Source organism: Megachile rotundata, chromosome 1, assembly GCF_050947335.1.
Source record: "Megachile rotundata isolate GNS110a chromosome 1, iyMegRotu1, whole genome shotgun sequence".
Taxonomy (NCBI): Eukaryota; Metazoa; Arthropoda; class Insecta; order Hymenoptera; family Megachilidae; genus Megachile; species Megachile rotundata.
The window spans coordinates 3,503,840-3,524,334 of record NC_134983.1 but is presented as its reverse complement, the minus strand read 5'-3'; the positions used below and the strand labels follow the sequence as shown (position 1 = coordinate 3,524,334).

General features: G+C 31.9%; 1 protein-coding gene across 7 annotated transcripts in view; it reads right to left on the bottom strand.

Moving 5' to 3' along the window:
* Lim3 (Lim3 homeobox protein) overlaps window positions 1–20,495 on the bottom strand; it is a 146,736-nt gene that overhangs the window by 22,772 nt on the left and 103,469 nt on the right. For 3 of the 7 annotated variants that reach the window (XM_076530599.1, XM_076530608.1, XM_012288384.2), the window contains one exon: window positions 3,093–3,267. In XM_076530599.1, coding sequence (XP_076386714.1) covers window positions 3,093–3,267 — 175 coding nt within the window. Of the gene's footprint in view, window positions 1–3,092; window positions 3,268–7,081; window positions 8,141–20,495 lie in introns of those variants that run through there. The other 4 variants (XM_076530612.1, XM_076530629.1, XM_076530617.1 and 1 more) reach the window with 3 other exon arrangements.

The following is a 20,495-nucleotide window of genomic DNA, read 5'->3' as shown; positions in this document are numbered from 1 at the left end:
AATTTAGAGAATTTAGAGAATTTAGAGAATTTAAAAAATTGATAGAATTTATCTAAATTTGATCTGAAATTTTAGTATTTTTGGGTAGAGCGTAGTATAACTCAAAGCGATTGTAAAAAAGAACATGTTGTAAATAATGTTATTTAAAATGTGATTTATATTGTAACATATATGTATATTCACAGAATATTTCTCTCAGAAGTTTGAAGGTCTTCAATGTTTTTTTGTACGTATTTATATATCTTTTGTATTGCATGTATAATAACACGATCTTGAAATGACTTTGAACACTAAAAATTAAAATGTTCTTTAAGTCTTATTTTAATATTGTTGCAGGTTGCATTATGAAAGCTGCATACTATTTACACTAATGAATCTACATTAATCTACTGTATACTAAAACTGTGAATCTACTGTAAACTTATATGTGGGTATAATAAGAATGAGACGTGAAGATTTGAAGTCGTTCCAAACGATTAAACTCGTCTAAATCTATCGAAAACGATATTAAACACGATTATTGTTGATTTGACGTGGTTCCAGTCGATTCTGTGTGTCAAAAATTGTCGAAAACGATACCAAAGCACAGTTATGACGATAACGTCGAGTTTCTGTTGTTAGATTGCCGCCAAAATCTAAACGCCAAATGTAGAATGTCTCACGACTCTACTCTCAAAATTTTAATGAAAAGACCCAAATAGATAAACGATCAAAATATCCCAGTAGCCTCAGTAGTTTGGCAAAAATAATATAGCCTTGAAGAAAAAAGTATTCTCGCAATATGTTGATCATTTAAAAGTTTTTAACCTCTAAATTAGTAAATTTTCAAACTCGCAAAGTTCTCCATTCCTGGATTTCTAAAGGTTTAGTGTTCCTAATTTCAATACTTTCAAATGCTTAAGTTCTTAAATTCATAAATTTTCAGGCTGTAAAGTTTCTAAATTTCTAAATTTCCGTATCCATAAATTCTAATATCCTCTAGTACCTAAATTTCCAAATTTTCAAATCCCTATTTCCGTAAATCTTTAAATCTGCAAATACCTAAATACATTTTTAACTTCCAAATCTCCAAATTCCCAAATTTTTAAATCTATGTATATTCATGTACCCAAATTTCTAACTTTTCATAATCCTAAATTATTAAACTAATAAATTCCTAAATTACTAAATTTCACAGTTTAAAAATGCTTAAGTCCCTAAATTTCTAAATTTCTAAATTCCCAAATCCTAGATTTCCAAATTTCAAAATTCCAAATTCTCAAGTTCTCTAATTCCTAAATTTCCAAATTCCTAATTCTGTAATTTGAAACTTTCAAATATTCCAATTTTTAAATCCCCAAATCACTGAATCTGAAAACTCTTAATTTTAAAATTTTTCCCACGAGAAGCTACATTTGTTCTCAAATGTACACTGTAAGTTCTACTCGTATTACTTATTTAAGCAATGTATCATGGATCTAACATGTAAAGAATAATGAACATACTCTATAACAGAATTCGTAGTACATATATACTATGTCATGAAAGATATGAAATGACAGCAATTTCACTTCCATTCTAAATTTATCTACCTGTCAGATCTACATGATGAAACTGCAAATAAGTTAAGTGAACTATAAATGTTTATGAATTTGATATTATCAACCTATCTCTTACGAATTCAGGATCGAAGTCTGCAATATAAATCATGTGATCTATAAAAATTGTTCTCTATGGATAAATGGCTTATTTATACTATGTAGATTTCGAAATTTTCTCTAATATTTGTAATTAATTGTATTTAAAAAAAAAAAACGCAAAATCAAAGAATATCAATAAATCATTAAAATTAATAGTGATACCTAACTATATACAATTGTTACTTTTTTTAACTTATAACGTTTCTTGTTACATCCCTAAACTGCCTTACAGCTAAGTTACATATTTGAGAATATAAAGTGTTTTCTATTTTTACGTGTCATAGTTGTTATAGTTCATTGATGCAACATAGTGCAGATATAATTCGAACCCATCACTACTTCAAAATGAATTTAATTATAATTACAGTGTGAAGGGAAAAAATCGTAGTAAATATGAATTAAATATAATTCATCCAACAATAAGTATTCAATATCTAATTTTGTTAGCTAATATTTAGACCATGGTGGTCGACCTATAATCATTATTTCAGGCGAATTCATTCACGAAATGAATATATTTAATTACTGTATACTAATGTATTGAAATATGTATTTAATTTCTTCCAGAGTATGTTATTTTGTATAATAAACATTATGGACGTTGTCGAAAAAAACTGTGCATTATCTTTAATAAAGCTTAAAGCTATGAATACCATATCTTACTATAATGTTATAGCTATAAATATGGTACCTTACTGTAATGTTATAGCTATGAATATGATATCTTACCACATATAATGTTTATAACTATTGACTCGATCAGAATACACGATTCAACTGATACACTAAAATTGTTTTACATATCCACTCATTGTACATATACAAGTCGTTTGAAGTTCTAAGTACAACATAACCACAATTATAATTATAAAATAATATTTTATTTATTGATGTTTCTTGTTTACTGAACTATTCGTGATTTTAAACACCTTTAAATGTTTAAAAAGTGTCTACAGTTATTTAAACGTTTTAAGCATAAAGCAATTAGTTTACAGTTACCCTGAATGTTGAGTAAACCGTATTCGTTTATGTAATTGTCCAAGTGCTGTCTTATTGAACTAGTGTCTTTATTTACTGTATTATTTGTGACTTTAAACATATATATATTTAAAAAAAAGTGATTGTTGATGATACATTGAAAAAAAAATTGATACTAAACTTGTTTATGTAACTGTCCAAATGCTGTTTTATAGAATTGATGTCTTGTTTATTGTATTACTATGATTTTGAACAATTGCAACTACTTAAAAGGTGGCTACAGCCATTTAAACATTTTAGGTATAGAAATAAAGCATTTAGATTTGCAGTTGTTCTGAATCTCAAGAACTGAAACCGAACTTGTTTATGTAACAACTTAATAATTATTACGTTTGAAACAGTAAAAATAAATTATAAATAATTATTGGTACTTACTTGAAAAAGTCGTCCTTGCAGAAAACATGACCATTCCTTGCAAAACATTTGTCGGTCAATCTTGCACCGCAGTCTCTACACGTGAGACACCTCGCGTGCCAGCACCTTTCGAGAACCCTTAGAACGTACTTGTCCAAAATCGCTTCTTGGCAGCCTCCACATTTTGGTATCGAGGCTGCAACAATAATCAATTATTTTATGCAATAATTGAAAAACATCGTCAATTTGTGAAGAAAAATTTCAACAATTACGTTCGCGATTCATGGTCGAGCACACGTACATTTTTTAATAAGAATAATGTATAAATTAACGTACTGTAAATATTAGGTAATGGTTATCAGTGACCGAAACTATTTCAAAATAATCGAATAATAAATCACAGAAATGAAACAAAATTTTAAATAATTTTGAAATATACATAAGATGCATAAATTGGAAGATCTCATATTTATATTTATATGCTGAATAACTACATTTTAAGAAAATTCGTATTCTAAATAATTGTATTCTGAATAATACATATTCGAAATAACTATAATTGTAGCATAACTACATTACTTAGTGTTTGGAAAAAATTTCACCTTCCACTTTAAATAGCGAGGGAATTAAGGTGTTCTCTGTTTTGATTTTTTTTATTTTATAATTTTATAGTTGGTAGTACTGTGTTTAGTCGTTATATATAATATATGCATTTAGTTATTGTTATTAAAATAATTTTCAGTGTCCATTTACAGTGAAAATGGAAGAGTACATGATAACATTGTATGTTCGAGGTAACTGAAATAATTGATGACATTTATGATAAGAATATCTTAGAATTAGACAAAGTTCAAGTCAATGTCACACGGTCAGTCTAATACATAATTAGTCTCGTATTAATTATACTAATAATACTCAAATAATTATCAAATAAATAAATTATAATTTCACTCTATTTTTGCAATTAAATAATATATTTGAATAATGATTATTTAAATAATATATTACCGTATTTGGCTCTCTGTTATTATTATTTAGCTATAAAACGAAATAGACTTTTAGTTTATTTAATATTTTATATTTGATTACATTTTTATTGAAATAATTTCTTAAATACTTCTAATTTCTCTTTGCCAACTGTGTCAGAAATAGTTTTCAGAAAACAGTTAGTAAATTGATTTATACACAGTAACAAGTAATTATACCAGCACCTCTTATAACGGATTACTTTCATTTTATTTCATGGATTTAATTAATTTAAATGAAAAAATTATTTGAACACTATTTACTTGAATTTCATACAAAAGTATAATAGCTTCCTGCATTATTCCTAAAATAAAGAAAAATAAATTATATTTGAAGATTAAAAGTTGAGGATCTTTATTTGAAATGACTATTAATTAAATTTCATACTGTTTTTTTATCATTTCCAATAAGATGATTTAAATAATTGTATGTACGAAATGAGAAAAAGTACGAAATGATCTGTAAGAAATTGTTTGAGATAACTATAGAAATTATAATATTAATATCTTATGCAACGATTTATCTTATTTAAAATAATTGTTTATAAAGTGTTTATTCAGGTAATAATAAATTTATGAAATTTGAAAATTTGCCATTGTTATTATCCAACACTTTCGACTTATCATCAATATGGATGCCTCGAAAAAAAGTTGTCACTTATATTTGACAGTATTTGAATAGATTCTACTTAAAATTTATGTAATATACTATTACAGCAGTGCACCAAAATTACAGATCAAAATGCTGGAAAATAAAAATAATGATTATTTCTTTTGAAATTTTCAAAAAACTTGTTATTCAAACTTGTTATTCAAAAAGTCTGTACAATGTAAATTCTTGTAATTTATGAACCGGTTACTCCTCTGCTGTCCTATATCATTTTTCCAGTACCACATCAACAATTTAAATATCTATTACTCTAAATCAAAACCTTACGGGAACACACCAAATGTTGTATAAAGTTTTTTAGGTTTTATTTCTAATACAAAAAAGATGATTAGTAATTTGTTATGAACTTTTAATTAATTACGTTTAATTTCCACAATAATTTCCATGAGATTAGAAAAAAAAAGTGATCTAATGTTTATGCGGATATGACTGGAGAGGGTTGATACAGTTGAAGCAAAACTAAATAATATTTCAATAATCCCTTTGTACATTTATTCGAACTTGAATAAGAAACGTGTAAAAAAAGCTCCTCCCCACCGACGGAAGAATTAATACAAAATAGCAAAAGAGAGGAAACATAAAAATGAAGCAGTTTATTTTGTGCAGATCTTATAATTGAATATTTTCTCTTATGTATATTTTGTATCACTATTTAGATAATGTTTAACACTTAATCTACCGATTTGGAACGTAAAAGTAATGAACTGCTAGTTACAAATACAAACTTTCATCGTTATTTACAAGAGGAGATTTATTATAGATTACGTAGAGCTTGCTTACTTTAGGAAAGTAGTAAGTTTCCCTTAGACATCTGGAGACTTTCTTGAGTTATCAACCAAAATTTTTAAAGAATGATTCCAATAACATTCAACTTGAAAATGAAAGCACTAATATTTGATCTGAACATAGTATCGAACGTATTATCACATCAAATAATTGATATTTCATAACAATTAATTCACGATAACGAAAACCTTATGACACAACAAGTAAACACACTTTGACTAATAGAAAACGTCACATTGACAAATTCGTTTGTAATAATCATAACCTATTACCAGCTACTAAGAGTACTTTCTACTGACACATGATACTCTTGTTTACCTATTAACCTTTTAAATCCAAGACACGATTATAGTCTTCTCGAAGATCTGTGATGAACCAAGTTAGCGAAAAGTTATTGAGGTTGACTATTTATTCTCTACATTCTTTATGTCAAATGACAAACTTAAAAAATTGAACAAATTTAATGCGGATCATCCTAGTGTTTTAACTCTGTTATGAGATTTAAATCCATATTTAAAAGGGATAAATTAAAATATGAAATTGTATCAATCCTTCCCACATATGTATGTAACAACTCCATCCTTCCCTAGTGTCGTTAATTATATGTATTTTATTTATTTTAAATCAGTAGCAATTAAATGACAAAACTAATGATGCACAAGAAAAAAGACAGTCCACGTGGTTGTTGTTTGTTTAATTTAAAAAATAAACTAGTTGCATGCAAACTGTACATAATCAAACTGTTATATTAAAAAAATGTTGTATGTTATAACTAATAGATGGAATAGAATTTTATTGAAATGTTATAATATTATTTATTCATCATGATACATGTGTTTGGAAGCAAAAGTTGAAGACTTAAGTATAAGTCGAACTATTATTGTATCAAAAAATGCAATTATTTAAAAATTGTATTGAGTGTGCCTCGTATTTTTAAGAAGAAATCTCTTGAGTATCAGAATTTGCCTACACTTTGTATGTCAGTATTATTAACACTAACCGCATCAGCGTATGCTGCACACATGATTAAAAATTCAAAATAAAGTAGTAAATAAATAAACAAACAATAAAACCTAATTGAACACACACATTAATTCTATATCTCGATAAAAATTAACAAAGATTCTAGAAAAACCATATTAATAAATTCTACAATTTGAGATAAGGAATTTGTGAACCGGTCGCTTAACCCAGGTAAGGTTAGCATTAAAGAGAATAATGAGTAATAAGAAACGAATAACACAGTTAGAAATGTATACTTGAATTAAGCAAACACTAGCAAGTTAAATCAACAAAAGTAAAATCACAAATAAATGTAAAAATTGAGGTTAAAATTGATGATTTCCAAACACAATAAAATCTCATTCTTCTCAATTATTCCATGTCTAAATACTAAACTTCACTTTTTAGCATCTCCAATGCACTCGTACGACGTCTACTCTAACAGAAAGGAACTAACGAAATATTACACACTTCATTTACACTACCGACGTAAAATTCCATGAGCGAAATCGAGGTTCCTCACTTACAATAAAGGATTTCTGGAAGATGAGCCGGCAAACCGAGTTCCAGAGCCGGCTGATCGAGAGGATGCATTTCGTTGTGGCTAGTTTTATCGAAGCTTGTGACGTTCACAACGTTTCCGGCGTTACTGTTGTTCCGGCGGACGTTCTGCGACTCTGGACTGTCGTGTGGCGGAGTCAAGATATCTTGACGTCCACGCCGATACATCCCTTCCAGAGACAGAGCCTCCCGGCCCAACATTTCCAAGCTTATCATAGTCATAACGGCGATTTTCGATTCGATTTAAAGGCTTTCTGTCATTTCAACAACCATCAACCTTCACCGTCCACGAAACAATCGATTTATTCGCTTTATCTTCGTGTAACACCTCGGCTGAACGTTGATTTTGATTTTCCACTTTCTAAAATATTGATTCGTTGAATCTTTCTTAAAAGTTGTTCTATTATTTAGAGCTTTCGAAAGTTTGTAGCATTCAAATGCACTTTTACGAGGAATCTACCTTTCTTTCATACGTGGAACGAGTAAAACGAACTTCAGGTTCTTATATTAATTTCTTATGCTTTCGTCAAAACATAAACTGACTTCTATCGTGATACTGAAGGATTATGAACGTTAGTCTGTTCCCCACACTTCGGTTATTTATTTTGCATCTTATTCTCAATCTGAAAGTAAGTATGCATCCAGCACCAGTCGTTGTACCTTTAACATTCATTATTCGGTCTAAAATCCTAATACCTAGAATATTCACCTCACAACCGTAATCTCAACGCAAGGAGTGTCTCATAGTGCACTTTTCTAAAAACAAACATACTTCAATCTCGCGCGTGTCAGTTCGATGCGTTCAAATGTGTCCTTCGACAAAACGCTTCACCAAGTTCATTCAACAAGCCAATCAAAGCAGTATAATCGGAGGAACCCAACACTGTGTTATTAATCCATTGAAACGTAATTTATCAGATAACGAAGCAACAATATAGATAGTCAGAGAAGCGAAATCATTGACAGTGTATCAGCAACGAGCGATGCTAACGATGCGAGGATACGCGAAAGACTGTTCCAACGAAAGTGCAGCTGCTCGTGCGCACGTGACACTTGTGGGTGTGGCAGATTCCCGGTGGGGCATGCGACAATTCTATTGGCCATGGCTCGCACCCCCGCTTCTAACGCTTCCACGCCGATTGGAGGAGAGATCGACCGCCTTCAATATGGCGATCGACGCACGACGAACAGCTTTCTGAACGCCGACGCTCTTCTGGCTAGCTGGGTGCTGGCTGGGGTGCCGGTGATGTGCTGTTGACATGGTGATGATACGCTACGAGGACTAGAATGAGCGTTTCTTATGCTCGCGATAGCTTTGACAGACAAATGTATCGGTTTACGTTAGGATGATGACATCTACCGAGACTGAATATGGGTTTATTGCAGTTTTACATGAGTACTTGATGCACAGACGCGTGCAAGGTTTGCAGAAATATAGAACCGATGCCTGATTTCACTGACCATACCCGAACGGTCACATTTGTATTGAATGATTTTGATAAACCGTTTTAGTTTGGATATATAAAAAGGTGGGATAATGCAATTTCTTTATGTTCAAATAATAATATCTGTAAACTTAAGTGTTGCGTTAATCTGCGATCTACTTTGCGTTACTATGGTGGAAATTGTAACGAAACGCTGATAATAAAAGTTATCTTTGAACTCATTAAAATGATCTTTGACCCTGATTCTTATACTGACTTTTGTGATGTAAAGCGTACATGACAGATAGTAGATAGAAAAAATGGAGCGGAGACTAGAACAAAACCAGTAACAGTGTTATTGCAATTATAGTCTTCACGAAGGTTATCAAAGTTGTCATAGTGATCATCAAGCACATTATAGTTCTCATTAGAGTCATTATAGTCATCGCCAAGGTCATCCAAATCATAATCAAAGCCACCACTATTATATTTTTTTAAAAGAAAATTATTACTTTTTTATATATATATTAAAAAATAACGTACACAAAAGGAGTTATATAATCTCATTTAAAAAATAAGTGCAATTGCAAAAAAGAAAAAGCGATGTATTTTCCCAAAATACAATTGTACGTGTACAATGAAGATGGAATTTATTAAGTAATGTCAATATTTACTCTATAATTTCTACTTCCAACAGTAGTTATAGTTCGGCCCATACACGTGATTCGCTCTGTATAATGGCAAGTAGTTTCTGAAATACACTGCAAAATACAAAGTTTTTGAACTGCATTTCCGCAGGCTTCCTTTCCTTTTTCGAGTTGCCAAACTTCCCGTGTACGGAGAGTAGTATTGTTGTTACTATCGAACTTCTTAAATTCAATATTTTGCGTTACGTATGAACTTATTGTTATATAACTTTAAATAAATATGTTACCGTAAAAATACTGGTGAAATTGTAAAAAAATTATTGGCCAGATACCAATGAAATCTACATCGATCAAGTAGCGATATTTACATATTATATACGTGTCTGTATCAACTACACTAAATGTGTTCTTTTCTGTTACACGTATTTATTTATACTTAAGTAAGAAGGTGCTACAGTAATAAAATTAAGTCTTACTATATTTTGCCTTTTTCCTTAAGATAATAATAAAAGGATAACAAAAACAAACTATTCTCTTAACATTCAGCAGATTATCAAGAAAAGATACTGAAATATTATTAGAAAAAGACGTACTCAGTCGCAAAACAAAAAATGCCGGAGAACCACCCCACCACTTTGTGCTCGCATTTTCTCAGTCGACGATCATCCAACGGCACATTCGCGGATCCATTTCCACGGCTATATAGGAGCGTGGCTACGGTTCTATTCATCAGAATCGTCACGTAAAAGAATTCGTCGGCCTCTACTCGGCGAGTTCCTTTGGCAACGTCTAGAAAGCTGCGTCGATTGTGAAAGCAAGCGTCGCGGAAAGGCAAAGAAAGTGGGTGGAGGCGAGCTGGATACTGGCGAAAGAAGCGAAAAAGAGGAGGAACGAGGATGAGAGTAGGTGGGGGACAAAAGGATCCGAGCGAAATTAAGAACAGCCCTCGGCTTGGAGGGTGAGGGTCGCCATTTTATAATCTTAGTCGAGATCAGACGTGTATACTCTTTTTCTCATCCCTGGCTGGATCGCGCGCGCCCACACACACACACACATACACCGAACCGAATAAAGTCAACGGGGGGTATAGGTCGACGTATAAGTAGATGTATAGATGCGCCTACCACCATCAACCGGCACACTTTCAATGCTCGTCTTTGTTTTTCTCGGTCGCGTCAGATGGCTCGTATCCTCTTTGTCCTTGTATCTCGTTCACCCTTTTCGCCTTTCGGATAAAAGTCTCCCTCCAGCTCGCGTTTCAAACGCGGAACACGAGCTCGCGATTTTTCCTTTTGGCTGTTCGACCTCTGATCGCGCCCCTTAACGGGAGTTTCTGGTCTAGAAATTTTAAAAAACCGACTATTTCTCTATTCGATTTCGCAAATATAATAAGTTTTAATCAAGAAATGTAAATTACTACGTGCTGGTATAATACAGGGTGATGGGACTGGTGGTTCAAACGAATAGGGGACAGAAGATAAGAAAATATAGGATAATATTTTTATGTCTGAGATATTGGATTTGAGAACTTCGGATATAAATATCTACTTGAAACATGTGTAGAATATTTTTCCGTTTCAGACTTTGAGTGATTTAAAAATCTCCTTAGAACACCTGTTCAACGAATTCTAATCCTGGCGGATTTCAATGTAAACCTAATGCTTATAATTTAAATAAATTGAATAACAAAGACGTAAGATTAAAAAGAGCTTACTATTCCAGAATTTTAGTAGCTTAAAAATTATTTGATATCTTGCTTTTAATTTTACATGCATAATTGTACTCTTTTGATTAAATTTCTATGTGAAAAATTTTGTAAAGCGTTTTTTGTTGTTTTGCAATTTGAATGTTTCAGACATTACATTAATAATTCAAGCTGTAATAATTCTTTCGAATTCAATGTTCAGAACATCGTCATTAAACATAGACCTAACATAATTGTACAAATAAAAATCCAGCAGTGATTTGGAGATTATACTGGTTAAGATATTTTATCATTGTAGTCGATACTTCTCATTCAAAAACTTTCTTGTAACGTGATAAAGCTCCACCTTGTTGAAAATCAAATGAAATCGTGTTGCATAAGGAACATCTTTCAATAATTCTGGCATTACATCACGTATAAGTGTAAATATATTTCTGACATTACACTATCATGAAAAAGTAGAGTCCTATAATTTGGTTTTCTATTATATTTCTATTATCACAAACATTCACACTCTATCTCGCTTGAAAATTATTTTGCAAAACGCCATATGGATTTTCAGATGTTATAGGTGTTATGGATTTTTTTATTATGGATTTTGCAAATTCCATCCTCTGTGAATTCCGTTTCAATGGTTCATTAAATTTTTAATAAAAATAGTGTGACGTTAGAAGTTTGTTTTAGCAATCAGTGACACAATATAATTCGTCGAACATAATAACGATTTGTAAGATTTTATACATTACAAATGAGATAAAGATACAGTTTATTTTCATTTAGTATGCAATTAACAGTAAATGTACTAACATTCTATCGCGGTAAACAGTCTTTTATACTAGATATATATGTATTGTAAAATTATTTTCTTCGCACTCATTTTACTTTGACGATGGCGATTTACATGTCAATAAAGTGAATCAACGAAACTATGTTATACATATAACAGTTTTTTTATAATATCGAGTTGTCGGCGATTTGAATACTGATTTTTATAATAATTAGTTGCAGACGAATTAATACAGTGAAAAATATTATAAATCCCCATATCGTCAATTCATTCATGCATGTACAGGATAAACGGTGCCCATACGACTTTTTGTCAGAGAATCAAATTTTCTTAAAATGGACCAAAAACCTGAGAAAAATCCTTAAAAGTATCGAAAGATAGCTAATGGAATCATATTCATATACTTTCAAGTACTGTACGTAGTTTACATAATATATGAGTAAAGGTATAAGTTAAGAACTCTTCGAACCAGTCTAAAAGTAAATAAGAAATAGAAAAAATAACAACGACGATGTTTACTATTATGCCAGTGGTTTTCAAGAATATAGATGGTCTACGGTAAATCCGTTGAAATCTGTTGAGCTGACACCTGATCGAGTGTACTTACATCTATCAAGCATGTGAATGTGGGAATTTAAAGATTTGAAAATTTAGAAGTTTGGATATCTAGAAATGTAGGAGCTAGGGTAATTAAAAATTTACAGATTTGTATAATTGAGGATTCGGAGATTTGGAAGTTTGAGTTCTTAGAAATCTAGAAATTTAAGAATTCGGAGACGTAGATATTCAAGAAAGTGTGTATTGGAAAATTGGAAATTCAAAGATTTGGAAATCTGAGGATTGGAAAATTTGTAATTTTGTGAAGTTAAATATTTTAAAGGTTAGAAATTTATTGATTTGGAAATTTGAGGATTGGAACATTTTGAAATATGAAAATTTGGAATTTGTGCATTTGAAAATCTGTAGATCTGGTCATTTGGAAATTGGAGAATTTGATAATTTGGAAATTTGGAGATTTGTATATTAAAAAATTATAGATATCTGAAAATTGAAGAAGTTCGAAGATTTGAAAATTTGAAGACTTAGAAGTTTGAAAATTTAGTAATTTAAGAATTCGCTTGCACACTCCGTGACATCTAACAATCCAATCGATTCTAAGACAGCCACGTTGAATTATCGATGCCAACCGACGAGTTGGCGCGAGAAGAAGCTGATCGAAATGTTTAGAAGAGCTATGGCTTCAATTGGTCAAAATAGAAAAATGGACGTCTATACTTTCCTGGTAGGAACAATTGGCTCGAACGGTTACGCACACCAATTAGGCTAAAAACAATGACAGTTGGCAAACGTGACGAGAGTGTACGAGATAGTGCGGATTGCGTGATGTAATTGTAGAGATTATTATTCTTATTTGTCGAAATGCAACGTTGAAAGTGTTCACGGCAGGGGTAGGCGTAACCTCTTTTACGGTGGGTCAACCTCTCAAATACCAACTTGTGGATTGACATCTGTACATTCATCAATATTTTATTTTACAGAGCCTACTCCAAAACATACGATATTTTTGAGTTAATTTTTCACTGTAAATGGCAAAAATCTCTTACTTCAAACTTGTACTTTACGTTGTTTGTCATCCCTCAGAATAAAAAAACAAGCAAAATCTTTGTCAGCAATGTGGAACTTTTACTAAATAGAATATTTAACCTCTTCCCATGCTTTGATGAGTCTTACTCGTGACGCACTTTCACCTCAAATGTTACAAATTTTACTCAAATTTTGAATACTCTTCAACTTCGAAATTTAGGAACATTTTAATTTTCTTTGTTCGTTTTAATGCTACCGCTCTGAATAGTTAGTTTTGACTGACACGTCTGATAAGTAAATGGCACGGAAAGGAGTTAATAACAGAGAAATTAATAAATTATTTAATATAATTAAAAGCAAAATGCGTACATTCTGTTCTAGTCAAGGAAAATTATTAGACTGTGCAAATCAAATTGTACAGAGTACTGATGCGCTTTTTCCATTGAAATACGACATTGCTTGCATCACTGATCACTTCGTTCACAAACAACATAGAAAACAGTTTCTACAGTTTCTAATCGGTCATTCAAAGTGACCAATAAATGCATACAGCAAAAAATAAATTGAAACGTATTATCATATACAAAAATATAGATATAAAAAACATATAAACGCTATGCTTCTTACGCGCAGAAATCAGAATGATTCACATTTAACGCACAAAACGTGCACAATATGAAAAATAAAATAACTTTATTCATCTTAAAAAAGAAGGAAGGGTATAATGGAACTACAAAATGTTAACGGAAATGTAGATGGAACTATAAATTGTACGAAATTCAAATGGAACTACGAAACGCGAATAAAAAGTATATACTTTTAACGCGAATATTCGTGACTGGCGACAATAAAAATTAGCCATAAGGTGCAATGACGTATAACTAATGAGCATTATTAGCACCGAAAAAGGCACACCGCATTCAAAATGGTAAATCGTTAAAGTGTGAAACTTTTTTTATTGCCGTGCCATTTTAGGGCGATGGTAGGTGACGCGCACGCATAGCAGATTTTATGGGCATGATCATGGTCGTGCATGCAAAGTGTCGAACCATCTGTTGCCCCTGACGCCATCAGGTGGAAAATTTTACATACTTCGTGGCGCAAAGGATATAACGGGAAAGGTTGGCCGATTATAATTCTGCAACGAGATTATAATCGAGTGGATGATTTCTCTGATAGTTCTCAATTTTCACGGTCGATTAAAGATTCATGAACATGCGTCTCGCGTGAACAGGTTTTCGTCTGGTGTTCGAATTTCTGTTCGTTGAACACTGTGAATACACAAATTTCGAGGGGTTTATTTTATGTTTTCTGGAAAAAACATAGTAATACGTAGTTTTGCAAATGACTATCCATGGATTCATAGCAAATCCTTTTTCTTTTGTTTCGTTGCCGCTTTATTAACGATGAGTTAAAAAAAAAAAAAAAATATACTGATCGAATTGAGTAACCTCCTCTTTTTTCGAAGTCGGTTAAAAATGGAAGATATGCAGGCTCAGATCAGCTTATTAGAAGAAGACAACAGTGACCTAAAAAGGCGATAAAATTCAAATCCATTTGTATAGACAAGAGTTTTTATAACGAAACATCAAAAATATTTTTATCAATTTAAACATACTAAAATATAATCTATTATACAATTAATTTCAATCGTAATTAAAAAAAATTATGATTAATAAAGGGATAATATTAAATAACTGATTTCAAACTTATTTTGTCATAGTATAAATTTCCTTTAAATAATTATTGAAATACGTATAAAATCGTTGTTTTAATTTACATCCGATGAAAGTAGAGGTTAAGTGTTCGTTTAAGGAACAGAATTTAGTATTAAAACTATCAAAACTGTTAGTTGTCTAGTTCACAAGAGCCTTACTTTAAATTATAAAATTTATTAAGATACTCGAATTGAAATCTATGTTGAGTTTTATGCACATAAAAGATTAATGTGTACATTTAATTACATTTAATAAATGTATAATTGATTAAAATCAGTTATATTTAAATAAAGAATATTCATTTATATTGAATTTGTTTATTTATTCATCTATTTTTAATTTCAACTTGTGTATATTGTACACTGGTACGTTTAGTGATGAACACATATTTGAAAATCATATTTATTTTTTATCATAAAATTGATGTTATAAAAGAAGAAATATTAGCATGTGATATTATATCGTTAAAAATGTACAAAAAAATTATATAATAATTTATTAAATAACGACTTAATAAAATTGCTAGACTATTCAATCAAATTGTTGTATTTAATGTATTTATTTACATTCAAATATTAAACAATAAATAAAATTTGTTTACGCAAAAAGACTAAAATTTAAAATTAAAACAAAGTAAACTACAATTAAAATTAATTGTGGAACCTGTTAAATTTTAATAGTTGTTAATATTAATTAATATTGTTAGTATTTAATTCGTTATTTCATTATAAAAATTCGTTTTCATACAAACAGATTTGAATTTTACCGCCGTCTTGTATAGATCAGTATGGCGAAACATTTCGCTGTCATTCTTTGAATGACCACTAGTAAATGGTAAAAGATAGAAGTAATTAAATTATGTGCAACTAAATCAAAATACAACGTGTTATAATCATCATACGAAGCTAAACACATTTTGAAAAAAATTATAAAGAACGAAATTTTCGTCATTATTCTTCTGTAAAAGCCAAATTTACCTCCGACTGAACATCCCGAAAGAACCCCGATTCTTTTTATAGTTTCATATTTCTTAATTTTCTGATTTTACTTAACTATGGCAAAGGAAAAATCTGTTCGAAAATGTAAATGTTACAACATCCTCAAGACAGAAAAATTTCACCGGCATCATTATTTGTATAAACTGATCCTAGAAAATGTATACATTCCTAAACTGAAAAATGACTGTAAATTTGTAAATTTGAAATTAAAAATTTAAAAATTCTAAAATAGTTTCCTAAATTCCTAAAAACCTGAATAGGAAATTTCTAAATTCCTAAATTTGTAATTTCTAAACTCCTAAATTTGAAGCTCCTAAATTCCTAAATCTAACATTTATACATTCTAAAATTTGAAAAGTTTAAATTTCTAAATTTCTTGATTTCTAAATTCGAAGATTCCAAGTTCTTAAATTTAAAATTTCAACATTTTTAGTTGTTAAGTTTCTGAATTTCTAAATTTGAAATTCCTATATCCGTAAATATGACATTTCCAAATTCCGAAATTCCTAAACTTTGTTAGCAGTTCATCGTAGTAGACCCTTAATACAATTCGCCACTGGCCCCAACAGTTTGAGTTTGCTTTCAATCTGCTCCGTTCAGCTAGCTGTCCATTTCTCATTCGTTCGCATTTTCAGCAGGACACCTCGCTTTGCCGAAGATATCGTTCGTTACCGATACATCCGATACAACAACCCTCTCGTTTCCATCGCGAAGATCCATTAAGCGGGTGGATCTGCGATTGCGCGACCCCGTGATTTCCGTGGGCGTCCTCCTGGAGCTTCGATCACGCGAGCCCACCCTTCGTCGGCTCTGTTGCACATGTCGACACGCCTCCAGGAGTCGTTCGTCACCGTAAAAAGCATCAGTGCTAGGGTTTATCGTGGCCTATCCAAGGGTGGAGGTTCGTTCGCCTACGGGTTCCTCCTCTGCTGGCTCGTGGCAAGACTAACGACCACGAGGGAGAGAAAAAAACGGGGGTGCAAGCAGCACTGGCTTGTCAGGATGGAACGCATCCCCCTGGCGGTGCACACTTGACCCGACAAACGATGACATTTCTCTTCTTTTTTTTCATTTCGCTTCCTTCGAGGATATCGTAAATATCAGAACGAAAGGTCAGGGGATGAGGGTCGGATACGAGTCATTATCGGCGCTTCTGGCACCTACATCCCCTCGATGATGACTTTCTTTTCTCGTTGCAGTGTTCTTTTTTTTCTTTCGATTTTTGTTCTTTTGTTCCTGAATAGGGAAGGTATCACCGAGATGCTCGGGAACCGTGAAATGCGCGGGACGTTATTTGGATGTTTACGCTGTTGGAAATTTGTTTAATCAGAAGGCTGTTATTTGCAGGAATGGAAGTTTTTGCGAGATTTGATTGCTTCGCGTGTCTTTGTTGCATCGAACAGGAAAACCTGTTATGATTGTTCTTTGTGTACGTGGCTGTTTTGTTATTAGTAGAACTTTCGTTACTACGTCGTAAATGTAGAACGTAATCTGCGTTCGCTATGTTTTCTCGAAGTTATTTATTCAAAAATGTTTAGTATAACTTACGGTGTAGAGTCTGTTTACAGTTCAATGTTACTCGTTGAGTTTGCTGTAAATAAGGGAAATAAGATTTTTTGTTTGCTTTTATTTTAATATTTGCAATTAAACTCTCTGAAATAATATGCTGAATTTATAATAAGCGTAAAATTTTCTAAAAATCTAGTAGATCTAATTTTAGTCTGGAGGATACAATACATATACTCGCAAAATAATCCAGTCGAATTAATATACTACATCGCGAGGGATTAAATTATTGCATATTAATTAGACAGTTCCGAAATATGGAATGTTTAAAATATTTAATATGTAATATAATGATTGAAGTCTCATGAAAATGACCAAAATATCTCTTAACCTTCTTTGCATGATTTTTTTAATTTGAAAAAAATTTCTATACAAAAATTCATTGTCAGAAAAATAATATAACATTGCAAATTTGTAAAAGTTTTAAAAGGAACACCAAACATTTGTAATTAATTTAATAATTTTTAATAATTTTATTAATTATGAAATTTAATCTACGTTTCTGTTTGACGAAATGTGAAGATACCATAGTTTCATCTAGAATAATTATATTAGAACGTAACAAAAATTAATTAATTTTGTTAATACACGTTGATTATTATATCTGAGAATATTATACAATTTTTTATTTTTTTAACATATTTCATTTTTGCTATTATATTCCAACAATGTTTATTTCACGTTTTAAATAAATTTATTGCGGAATATTTTTCTTAACTAAAATTGAGGTATTATTAGAAACAAAATTATTTTATAATACAAATAATTTTTTTAAGACATAATTCTTGCAGAATTATCCTAATCATTATGTATTATTTGGTCTTCATAAAAATTCAGAAAGATAATTTTATCATTTTTATTTACATTTTTAATTAAATTTATTTGTATTAGAATTTTCTAGGATCAAAAACGTTAATTCACATTCTACATCCTGAAATCGCTAGATATGCAAGTTCCGAGATCCCCAAATCTCTAGGTCTTCAAATACCAAGATCCTGAAATCCTTACATCTCCAAATCCCTGAACCTCTAAATCCCTAAGGACCTGAATGTCTAAATCCCTAAGTGTCTCAATGTCTGAATCCCCAAATCCTTAAATCCCTAAATCTCTAAATCTGCAGAGCTAGAGATTATTTATGTTTCAATCATCTGTAAATCCAAGTTTTTTGTAATTAACGCAATTTGATCCTAATGAATGTTGGCTACGAGATTGAAAGTCGCGGTCCACAGTACACAGCGATGGCACTAACTTTTGGGATGATCTAATATTTTTTAGGAAAAACGAGCCGTGAACAGAATGTTTTACGGAACCAAACCGGTAAAAAGTCGGCATCGATGAAATATGCGCGTTCACAAGGTCTGCACGTTTTTTAATTTAACTCTATTCCCTGTGGCTGGGCCGAGTGGGGAGGAATCGGAGGCGAGATACAACTGCATATAACTGAATTTGCACGGGCAGATCCTCTCCATGGGCGTTTCCATTATATCGGCGGGTAATAAATTACAGCACCCTCACCGCGTAAATACGTTTGAATTTATATCGCTCCGGTTGCTCGCCTGCCCCATTTACGCATATGCTTTTTCAGACGGTGAATTTTAGGACCCCGTCCGTACCTACTGCCGCGATGCTCGCGTGTTGATTGAATTATATTGTTCAACGAATTTTAACTTTTTTCGATGTTGTAACATTCAATGGATGACTTTTATTTAATCTTTTCAGGGACGAGTTTTTAATTTCAGTTATAATTTATTTATATAATAATATTATATAAATTATACAATATAATAATGCCTAATCATTCTTATTATATAATATTTTTTTTCTACATTTACTAAAGCGCTGTTGTCCGATCGTGTGAAAGTTTCGGAATACTTTAGATCTATATGCGATATTCATCCTGCGTCAATTTTGCAATTCTAACAAAATCAATATAGCAGTCACCTCCAGCGAAGAATATAGTAACTTAGATTTTTTTATCTGGGGACCCTGAGCTGGGGTCCTGACCCTGGGGACCCACACCTGTAGAACTAGGCTCGGTGGCGCCACAACTAATTACCTAATATCATACAGTGTTATAAGTTGTATTGTATCTGATTTTAGGTATGCGACAAAATTATGAAACGCTATTATGTAAATAGAACCATAAGAGTATCTCAAATACCGTCCTACAAAGACCATAGAAAACCTGTTGAGAGGTATCAGCCCGGTCATCAGCAACAAAAAGAATGACTAAAACCTGACACGATCCATTTCGAAACCCGGCGTTCCGTTGTCATTGTGCGCGCCGAGTACAAAGGGCACAAAAGCGCTCGCTCGGCAAGCAAGCGTCGTTGAAAAAATAATAAACCGTCATTTTCCACCGACCAGTTTCATCGTCGACTGCAAAAAAACTGGCTGTCGCATTCACAACGCGGCGTCGCGACGAACAAACGTCTATATACCGACATCGACGCGATTTCCAGGTTGTAACTGCGAGCGGATTTGGCGCGTTCTCGACGAGAACAACCGGGCCGATTTCTCGCCACAAGCGCGACGAGCAAAGCAGAAGTTAGCACCAGATGTGCCATTGTGTCACGGACGTGCACGCGAGCGGAATCGTCTGCGGGGAAAATCGGACTGAGACGAGGTGAACGCAGAACCGAAAAGAGAATACGTAACAGACGAGCGGAAAAAGCAAGGGAACGACGAAAAGGGTGAAGGAAAAAGGACGCAAAAGAAAAAAAAGGAGTCGAGCCGAAATCTTTATGAACCCTCGTTATTTTGCGATGCAAGTCACTGTTTTAGTTTACTAACACGGAGAAATTTTAGACTATTTTCTGCACCTTGTTATTTATTAATTTACTTCTTATAAAAATGACAGAGTTTGAAAATTTAGTAATTTCAGAAAGATTTAGAACAATAAAAAATTTTAAATTTGGAAATTAACAAATTTATTATACGTTTTCTAACTT